The 10,471-nt window shown below is 53.1% G+C and overlaps 1 protein-coding gene across 1 annotated transcript; it reads right to left on the bottom strand.

Annotated features, from left to right (window-relative positions):
• ATP1B2 (ATPase Na+/K+ transporting subunit beta 2) lies at positions 1 to 6,558 on the bottom strand. The gene is made up of 7 exons (XM_023653462.2): positions 5,756 to 6,558; positions 3,823 to 3,951; positions 3,368 to 3,472; positions 3,056 to 3,261; positions 2,760 to 2,816; positions 1,864 to 1,962; positions 1 to 1,753 (listed from the first exon to the last, which is right to left on the bottom strand). The coding sequence occupies exons 1-7, from the start codon at positions 5,865 to 5,867 to the stop codon at positions 1,589 to 1,591; spliced, it is 873 nt and encodes a 290-aa protein (XP_023509230.1). The 5' UTR covers positions 5,868 to 6,558; the 3' UTR covers positions 1 to 1,588.
• Positions 6,559 to 10,471: the final 3,913 nt, after the last annotated feature.

The raw sequence follows: 10,471 nt of genomic DNA, 5'->3' as shown, positions 1-10,471 counted from the left end.
TCCATTTATGATATATATTTATATATATAATTGCTCTCATTTTATTGTACTTTATCCTCTTTTTACAGTAGATCTGACACAGGCATTAAATAACTGCAGAGAGAGACCACCGGGGTGAGGGGAGTGCAGGGACACAGGGGACCTGAAGGGAAGAGACTCAGATCCAGCAGAGAAAAAAGGGAAGGGTCCATCTGTGGGGGGTGGGGTGTGGAGGCTGCAGCATCAAAAAAGAGATGGGAGAGATGAAAGAGTGAGGAAGAGAAGGGACACCGGAGCAGAAAGAGTTAAAATGCCTCTATAACTCAAGAACCCAGGAGGTCACTCATGTAACATTCTATGGGCACTATGGGGTTGTTTAAAAAGGCAAAGGGATCTGAAGGAGCCAAGAAACTCAGAGGCTAGATTGAGGGGTATTTGCAACTTTCAGGCTGACATGCGGAGGAAAGAGGAGTTAGTGATTAGTTGATAACTTGCTAAGAAAAGCCAGAGAGAGGATGGTGGGGACAGATGTGGGCGCAGGGGAAGGAGGTGGAATAGTCCCATAGCCAGCTGAGGTTTCTAAGGTGGCCACTGGGGACCGAGCCAAAATGGCTTCCCCTCCCCCAGGGCTCCTGGGAAGTGGAATTTGAAGGATATTCTGGGAAAGCCAACAAAGGGAAGGGAGCCATCGGCAAAAACAAAGTGGATACTCAGTCTAGGTCAACCCCACTCCCCTGAGGAGTGCTTATTTGGGTGACAGGAGGGACCAGGAAGAAAATTTTGAAGAACTGACACAGACTTCTCTTCCAGACCCTCATTCGCAGCTCACACAATCACCACAGAGTGAGAAGCTGAATGTGCCAAGAAATAGGGAAAAGGCCACAGAGCCACCTTGTCCTCAATTACGAACGAGCGAATAGGGATGGAAAGGAGGTGGGGACAGACCTGCCAGGGGAGCCAGGTAAGTCAAAAGCCACCAAGACAGCAACTGTAGACGAGGCTGCACTTGGGATCAGAAGAGTGGATGCCACATTCGTGTCCGGAAGCTAAGGGGTGAAATGAGATGTGTGTAGGTGGGTGGGTGTGAAGGTGAGTGAGTGTGAGGGTGGGTGAGTGTGAAGGTGGGTGAGTGTGAAGGTGAGTGAGTGTGAGGGTGGATGAGTATGAAGGTGGGTGAGTGTGAAGGTGAGTGGATGAGAAGGTGGATGGGTGCGTGTGAGGGTGAGCGAGTGTGAAGGTGGGTGGGTAGGCTTTTTCCATAGCTCTCAGGGGATAGGAGGGCAGGAGAGGTGGGTAGCTGTGGAAACATCCCACTCACAGCCAAGCTGGAACCAGAACAGCTCTTAACTCCTTTGTGACCATCTTGGGACTCCATCTCCCTGTCTCTACTGAGCTAGGGTCGGGAGAAGATGGTGGAAAATACATGTAGGCAGAGAATCACAATGGACACCAGGCTGGGTTTAGAAGTAAAGGAAAGGATGTGAGGCTCAGACCAGTCATAGCTCTGTTATAAAAAATACCTTTGGGGTGGGTGAGGGAGGGATCAGGCAGGTTCAGGGACATTCCAGAAGCATCCATAGGAAAGAGGTGGGGGCAGGAGAAAGGGATCTCAGGTTTTGTTGATGCGAAGTTTGAAGGCCACTCGGCCGGCAAACTTGTCTCGCTCATCATCTGTGGCGATGTTGGCCGCGTTGATGCGGCATTCCACGTTCACCTCCACGTTAGGGGTCACATTCAGGAACTTCACGGCCACCAGGGGCTGCGTGTAGTTCACCTGGGCCAGAGGAGGAGAGCAAGGGTCCAGGCCCATGGCAACTCGGCCTCCTCCCCAAGGACCCCACTCCCCTCGAGGAGCCATCACCCCCGGCCTCCCACAGGACTTACATGGAACTTTTTGCCGTAGTAGGGGAAGTACATGAGGTCGATGTTGCCATTGGCAGGGAACATGACAAAGCTGCCGAGATTCTCAGCATCTTCATCTCGCTGTGGAGGTGCAGGAGGGTAGGGAGGAGGGCATGTTAGGGATGGCAGGAACCCAAAAGCTCACCAGACTTCCTTTGTTCTTCTTTCGCCCCAAATTATTCTGTCTCAAATCTGTTTCCCTTGAGCTGTGAGTCTGTGTGTGTGTTTGCCTATGTGCAGGAGGGGTGTCCTGCCTCTTTCATCAGACTGGGAAGTCCTGAAGGGTGCTAATGGTCCCGAAGCCTCCTGCTCCACTCCCACCCCAAGTTCTTACCCCATCCTCAGGAATCGGTTTCTGGAGCAGAGCCAAGAGAGAACAGATAAATGAGTAAGAGCTCAGTAGGAAGGAAGGAGGGGGATGATTGAAGAGGGGCAGGAAGTTTCTAGAGGGGACAGAGGTGGAGGGAGCAGGGTTCCAAGGACAACTTAGTGGTGGCAGACGGTGCTAACAATCAACAGCTACCAGAGACCTAAGAAGAACTGAGAGGTAAGTGAGATATGGGAGGGAGAGCAAAAGACATGGTTATCAGGGAATAGAGGAGAAGGTAGGGTTAGAGAGAGAAGCCAGGAGGGCAGGGCTGGGGTGGAGTCAGGGAAGGGGGTGTCTATCCACCTAAGAGCAGGCTTCTGCATCCTAGAGAGAAGCAAGAGGAGTGGGAGCCCCTTGGAGCCAGAGCCACGTTAGAGTCCACTCTTACCCCCTGGTCCCTATAGTGACGGGGCCTCTGGGAGCAGAGAAGATTGGGAGAGATGAGTGAATAACACGGAAACCATGATGGACAAACAGGTGGGCAAGGAGAAAGGTCCAACAAACTCACCTTCCCCACACAGGTGACATTCATGCTCTGGTTTGCTCCTGCATAGAAGTTGATGACCTGGAGTGAAAAGAGAGAGTGATGAGAGTTAAAAAAAGAAGTGGTCAAAGACACAAGTATCCAGCCTTCCACCCATAGATCTCAACTTCCAATGGCCCCATCTCTCTTGTTCTTTCAGCTACTCAAACATCCAAAAATCTCTCTAATGCCCATTAGCCCCAGTAAAAGGAAGCAACTGTCAGCAGATGGTGGCCTGAGCTCCCTCCTCCCTGCTCCCTGGGGACCAAGGACATGGATACCCGGTTCATCTTGATGAAGACACAGGGCTGCCCAGTGCTGTAACCATAGTGGGTGGGATCCCCAATGCCGGAGCAGTCACCCAGCTGGGTCCGGTTGAATTGGCAGGCACGTTTCGGATAGTTGAGGACTCCGTTATCTGGTTGTTCGTAATAGCGCCCAGGGCGGCAGACATCATTCTTTTGGGCTTGGATGGAGTCGTTGTAAGCTAAGGAGGTGGGGGAGAGAGAGTCACGGGCCTGATGTTCTGCTTCCAAGGGTTCCAATCCCCTGCTCAAGGTCCTGCACAGCCACATCGACAGCCCCACACTCACGCTCCAAGAACTTGTTGAGCTTCTGAACATGCTGGTCCCAGCTTTCAGTGTCACTGACGTTGACAATGACATCCAGGTTCTCAGTCTTGGGGCGAATCATCAAGCCTATAACCAACAAGGGCGGGAGTCAGGGTTATGTATAAGATGGGGGATCACAAACAGAAGGAAGAAGACAGGGAACACCACAGTGAGGGATGGTGTGAAGATCTAAGATCCTCTTTACGGCAGGAAAGCTCCTGTGAACATGTGCCACCTCCCCAGATCACGTAGCTCTCAGCTGTGCGAGATGAGAAGGAAAGCAGACTTCAAGAAGAACTTCCCAGCACATGGTGCCTGGATGATCAGAGAAGCACACCTCTGAAAAAAGCTCTGAGTTCTCAGCCTGTAGGTTCCTTTTGGAGGCTTGCGGGCACAAGAGCAGTCAGAGTGGCTGGGAGAGGAGCCTCGTCACTCACCTGGTGTGGCCAGTCGGTCCTGGTACTTGGGGGTATGGTCAGAGACAGTCTGCAGCATTACCCACATGGTGAGAGTGAACATGGCCGTGAGGAAGCCATAGAAGACGAGGTAGAAGAGGAGGATAAAGGCTAGGGAGGAGGAAACAGGGTCAGCAGGCTCCCAGTCTCCCACGATGATGTCACCTATCCCCACACACCCCTCTCCCACTCAGAGGTTCTGCACCGGGACAGGTCACAGAGCCTCGGGGACATCTTAGAGCCTTCTCCTGGGAGCAAAAAGAGACAGGCAGTTGTGTCTGGCTTCCAGCCATCACTCCCAGCCCCCTCCCGGTCCTAGGGCACAGTGAAGCCCGACCTCGTGGAGGCCTCAAGAGACCTAAACTCCTGTTGCTGGGACAACCCTAAGTATAGGCCGCAGTCATTTTGCCTCAGATTACATTTCCAACTTCTCAACCATTCATGGCCCTGAAAAGGCACAACATCTGTTACCGCTGTACTGGAACTCACGCTTAAAGCTGTCCAGCACCACGACTTTTTAACCTGGCACTGGCCACCATTCACAACCAAACTCTCTTCCCATTCCTCAGAGCTTGGATCCTCATGCTCAAATAGCAAAACCTTCTCTCTCCTGGCGACCCCACAGAAGCCAAACCTTGAATGCAGCTCCTGCCTACCTACAAAATCTCTCAGAGACAGCTGTCCAGAACCTTCAACAGTCACCCCACCCCCAACTTACACACAGCACCCAGGGCATGAGGTGAGGAATAAAGGACTCTCCCACAGCCTTCCGGGAAGACAGCAGGTCCTTGGTGGATGTGACACACCACTTCATCACTCCTCAGCCTGCTCTGAGTGTGTGCTGTTCCACCACCCAGGACCCCTAGTCCTTCCATCTCACAGGGCACTTCCCCCATGAAGCCTCTTCAGATTCCCCCGAGCAATCACAGACCCCTCCAATCCCAGGGGCTGGACTTGGAGTTCCCTGAGGGCAAGGACTGCCCTGGACACACCTCAAGGTCCCCAGATGGGTTAGTTGATGGGGACAGTGTTCATTCAGTGTGGACAAGTTGTAAATTGTGTCACACAGTCCCTTGTGCTTCGACTTCCCAGCCTGACAATCCCTTTTGGAAGAATTCCACCCCTCACCTGCACCCATGCCCAGCACCAGACCCTCGACCAGACACAACTCCTTCTACACCCCATGAATCCTGCCACAGCGTGGGTGGGGAAGATCCCAAGCCACCCCAACCCCACAGACACACTGGGCCAAATGATGTACACATCTCACCGCTAGTGATCACCCTTCCCTCTGCCTGCGACATCTGAGCCGAACATCTAGCCTCGGAAAAAACTCACAGTGTCACCCCTCCCCAACAGTGCCCCCCGCCCCCAAAGCAGCCACAGAAGGCTCCAAACGTTGGGCAGCGGGATACAGACAACTTCCGCTGTGAAGAACCCCCCCTCTCCAACACACACCCCAACCTCTCCAAGACCCGCCCCCTCATGAATGTTCCCAGGGTCGGGGGAGGGCGGGGGGGGGCGAGCTAAAAATAGATGGGCTCGACTAGCTAGTGAGGGCTGGAAGAAGGGAAGGGGCGCTCTTCTGGAGAAGGGGGGCAACCGTGTGCAGCGGACCTGTCCCGACAGGGAGCGCGAGCGCCGCGGCGCGGACACGCGCGCAGAGCCCGCGACCCCCCGCGCGAGGGGGCTCCGCAGGGGGCGGGAAAATGGCAGTGACCTACTTTCTCCGCCTCCGCAGCGGCCAGCCAGGGAGATTAGACCGGCGATTCGGCCCCCTCCCAGCCCAGAGCCCGGCAGGGGGGCCGGACGCCGGGGACCGGGAAGAGAGCTGAGGCTGAGCTGGTGGGACCTCGTCTCCCCGGGGCATCGCCCAGCGGACCCCCCAGCCCCTCGCGCGGCCGGCCCCGCGTACCCCAGCTGGTCCCAGTGCGGCCCATGAACTGGTGCGTCCTCGGGTTCCACACGAACTCCTTCCACTCCTCAACCACCTGCCCACAGCTCTTCTTCTCTTTCTGGATGACCATCTTGACGACGGGGGGCGAGTCCCGCGCAGGGCTGGGGGCTGCGGCGAAGCTGGGGTGCGGCGCGCTGAAGCCCCCCCCCCCCCACGCACTGGAATGCGAAGGGAGCAAAGGCAGCAGGGGCGAAGGAGAACCCCCCCTTAGATATGCAGCTGCTGCAAATTCCGGGGAGCACAGCCACGCGCTGCGCGGTGCTGGCAGCGCGGCGTAGGGTGCACTGATCCTAGGCCCCCCCGACTGCGAGGAAAAGGGAGGCTGTCAGAGCAGGAGAGGAAAAAAGAGGAAGGGGTGCGAATGCAGCTTCACCCCCGCCCAAACCTCCTAAAAGCAAAAAAAAAAAAAAAAAAAAAAGGATGCAAAAATAGACGGCTGCAAAACCCAAGCGAAACGCAGAAAAATTAGGGTGCAATGAAGCAGGGAGGGGTGGGGGAGGGGGTCGCCCCGAAATCCGAGATGCAAAGAGGCTGTGGAGAGGGGTCGGGTGACCGTTTAAGGCCCTTCCGCCAAGCCAGAGACCGCCCCACCAGTGGTGGCTCAGCCGCGGGGGTGGGGCGGGGACGCGCAGTTGGGGGACAGCCAGGGACGGGGGTCCCCGAGGCGGAGGCTCCGCTTCTCAGCAGTGCGGGTTCGGCGGTCGCGGCGCGCAGTCTTTATACTCAGCGGCTCTGGGGGTACCCGCCCCCTTCCCACCCCCAGAAACCCCGCCTCCTCGCCGCTGGCCCGGGCGACCTCATACATATGCAAATATGGAGACGGGGATTGGCCCCGCCCCCCACCGCCTCTTCTGAACTAGGAGGTCTCTCCCCTACCGCGACCCCAGGTGCTGGACTGGATCAGGATGCGTGGAGGGAATAGAGGGCGTGTCAGGGCTGAAGAAGGGGAAAGATAAGCCCAGAAAGACACTGAGACGGAGAGGGAAGCAGATAAATGCTGAGATGGGGGCTCCAGGCAGGGAGTTAAAAAGAGACTAAGATCCAGGAGACAGACAGGGCAGAATGTGAGAGGAATAGAAAAAGAGCTTGGGACCAAGAAAAACAGATCAAAGAGACCAGCCAGGGTGGAAGCTAGAACAGGCCACATAGAGATGGATAAAGGCCACCACAGTCGGGAAATTCCACTTGTGGGAGCTGCTACCAGTCCCCCCAGCACCTTCTTTAGTCCCACAGCCCCTTCTCCCATCACCTGGTTTTCTCCAAGCCTAGGGACTTCCTGGTCTTCCCACCACATCCCTCAGTGAAGCCATCCCACACCACATTCCCAACCCCCAGCATTGCACTGAGACCTCAGCCCTGGAGCCAGGTCAGCTTGGGTGCTCTGTGCCCTCCCACCCCCATGTCTGAACTCCCTTCCTCATCTGCCCATTTGGGTCGACAACCATTTATTGAGCACCTACCAGAGACTTTGTGCAGCTCTAGCCCTGGAGAGGTAAAGTCGCAGTTCTCAAGAGACCCACAGTCTAGGAGGGGGTACCAGAGCCTCTAAAGATCTCATATGAAGAATCATCTATCTCATTTCATCTGCCTCCAAATCTCGTCACTTTTCCTCGGAGAGGTTTTTCTTCTCCTTTCAACTCTCACGGTAAGTCTTTGGCTCTAGTCCTCAACAACTTCCATGTTGACTCTCACCCTCCCCCTCAAACTCCCTCCCTCCAGTCCAGGGCCAGCTTCATTGACTTGGGATATGCTCAGTTGAACAAGGCCGGTGCTCAGAATGGCCTTGTGCTGGGTTTGGCGCTCTACTGTCACCATCTTAAAATTCTTAATAATTTTGTCTTTGAACCTGTGCTTTGAAGTGAAGTCCAATGGTACAATGGAGCATGCATGTGAGTAGAGAAGATGCACACAATAGGCTATTGGTGATGCTCCAAGCACAGAACTCCAGTGGACCCACCATGCGTGGGAGCTCAGTGAGACTCAAAGTGAGTACAAGGTAAGTGTGTTATGTCTACACCTGAATAAGTGAGGGTGCTGACAGCTGAGAGGCCACACTTGCTATTTGAAGCAGAACTTGCTTTGAACATAGACATGAGGCAATGGCCTTCTAGGAAACAAGATGATCGAGGCATCCTGCCATATCCTTTCTTAGTCATGTTACTTCCCCGATTCAGTCACCCACTTCTGCTAGCAGTGATGACATAGAAGGAAATGGAAAGCTGAGGCAACCCATAATTCTCTTCCTTTCAGACCTTCTGTACTCATCAGTAAGCTGAAGGTAGAAAAATGTTAATTTTTCTTTATTTAGAACAATACTAAATAGCAAATAAGAAATACCATGACAAGTTAAGAGAAGAACCGTGGAAGATAGGAACACATTTAGTATTGTAGTACCTTGAATAGCACTCCTTTCCCTGCTTTTTGAACAAAGGATCCTACAATTTCATTTTGCACTGAGTCCTGCAAGTTATGCAGGTGGCTCTGCTTCACTCCCTTCTGCAGCAGACTCTGGATGAATTTCCTCAAAGTACAGTTTTAATTAGGCCACTCCTCAGCTCAAAGGGCTTCAATGGCTCCCCGTCACCTTACAGGATGGAGTCCTGATTCTTCAGTCCAACCTTCAGTGTACTCCACAATCTAGACCCAGCCTGGATCCCCAACCTCCTTTCCCACTAGGCCCTGACTAGTCTTCCCCTGGAGCTGAGCCGGCCACTCCTGGGACAGGCCGTGCTTACTCCTGACTTCACACCTCTGTCCATTTCATTTCCTCATCCTGGAAGACTGCCCACCCCTCAGAGTCCAGCCCCAACTCCTATTCATTCATTCAATGTGTTATCTAATGAGTATTTACTTAGAGCCAGGTGCTATTCTGGTCCCTGTGCTCCTGGGACTCCCTTTCTAATCAAAAATAAAAACCAGCAAACAAATAAAATAATGTATTATTATGCAGAAAAAAATAAAACAGGGTGATGTGCCAGAGAGTGTCTGGATGGTCAGGGATGACCTTCCTGAGGAGAGGACTTTTCATGTTAGACCTAAGTACCCCAAAGGAGCCATGGGAGATGTAGGAGAAGAGCTTTCTAGGAGGGAAGTGCAAGTGTGGAGGCTGGGCTTCAATGAGGGGAGGCAAATTGATACAGCAAGAGACCTGAGAGGCAGGAAGGGGCCAAATCCTACAGGTCCTTGAAGGCCGAAGGGAGTAGTTTGGATTTTAATCCAAGTATCGCGGAAGCAATTCTAGGATTTTAAGCAGGAGAGTGACATGATTAAATTTAATGAAAATCACCATGGCTGCTGTGTGGAGAGTGGACCACGGGAAGCAAGGAGAGCAGGAGGAGGGCTTTGCAGCAGTCCAGGTAAATGGATGACTTGGCCGAGAGTAGCAGGTTTGCAGATGGAGACTAGAGGACGGGTTCAGGATCTATTTTGGAAGTCAAGTGACATGAACAATGAATATGATAGAAAGAGAAGAATCAAGGCTAATGCCTAGGTTTTTGTCTTGAGCAACTAGGCTGAAAACTCTTGTGTGTATTTATCTTTTCAACCAGACTATAAGGATTTTGAGAGCAGGCCCTTGTCTTAGACTTTCTGTATATCCTCCATATCCAAGCAATCCACAGAGCTATTGAAGACAATGCCTGTTGCTGATTTGGGCTTAAAGATGCAATGGCTCCTTCTGCAAGAAATCTCAGGAAGCAACTTGCCCTTTCGTTGATCAGGCAAGGAGGATCAAAATGGGCCAGACTTGATCTGGAGAGATGAGGCCTGGACCCTGCCCTCAATACACACAGCTTGGCAAATACAGGCCTGGGGATGGCCTCCGGACCGCTGGCTCAGTCTCTGCCCTATACCCCAGCTCACTTGGGATCTTCTGTGCATTTGGGGGTTCTGGGGTAAGGCTGAGATACCTGTTGCTCCCATCCATGCCTTCTTCTCCTGTAGGTGAGGATCAGCATGAGGAAGGCTGGGGAAGAGGGAGCACACTACTAAATGCAGCACTGGGGTTCACGCAGAAATAAGCTAAGGAAGGGGGCAAAGAGACATCACAAACCTCCAACCTCCTCCTGGAACCCAGCCCTCCCTCCAGCATCTCCAGGGAGGAGGAAGGGAATAAGAGTCCCCCACACTCCCTCTCCCATATCCAGAGCCTGTCATAAGGTCTGTGCCCCTTGATACCCCTCCGCACCAAATCCTAGGGACCCAGCCGTCTGGGTTCCAGACAAGATAGGTCTTGGCAGAGACAGGAACAAGGAAAGAAGAGAGCTCCAAAACACACATATGGGGGTAGGGGAAATGGGAGGTTATCATTTAGTGGGCACAGACTTTCAGTTTTGCAAGATGAAGAGTTCTGGAGATGGATGGTGGTGACGGTTGCACAGCGCTGTGAAACTTAATGCCACTGAACTATGCACTTAAAAATGGTTAAGATGCTAAATTTTATGTTATGTGTATTTTATCACAATTAAAAAAAAAAAAAGAGGGGCCGGCCCAGTGACACAGCCGTTAAGTTGGCACATATCACTTCGGCGGCCCAGGGGTTCACCTGTTCAGATCCCAGGTGCAGACCTATGCACCCCTTGGCAAGCCATGCTGTGGCAGGTGCCCCACATATAAAGTAGAAGAAGATGGGCATGGATATTAGCTCAGGGCCAGTCTTCCTCAGCAAAAAGAGAA

This window comes from Equus caballus, chromosome 11, assembly GCF_041296265.1.
Source record: "Equus caballus isolate H_3958 breed thoroughbred chromosome 11, TB-T2T, whole genome shotgun sequence".
NCBI classification, from domain to species: Eukaryota; Metazoa; Chordata; class Mammalia; order Perissodactyla; family Equidae; genus Equus; species Equus caballus.
This window is presented reverse-complemented; position numbering and strand designations above follow the sequence as displayed.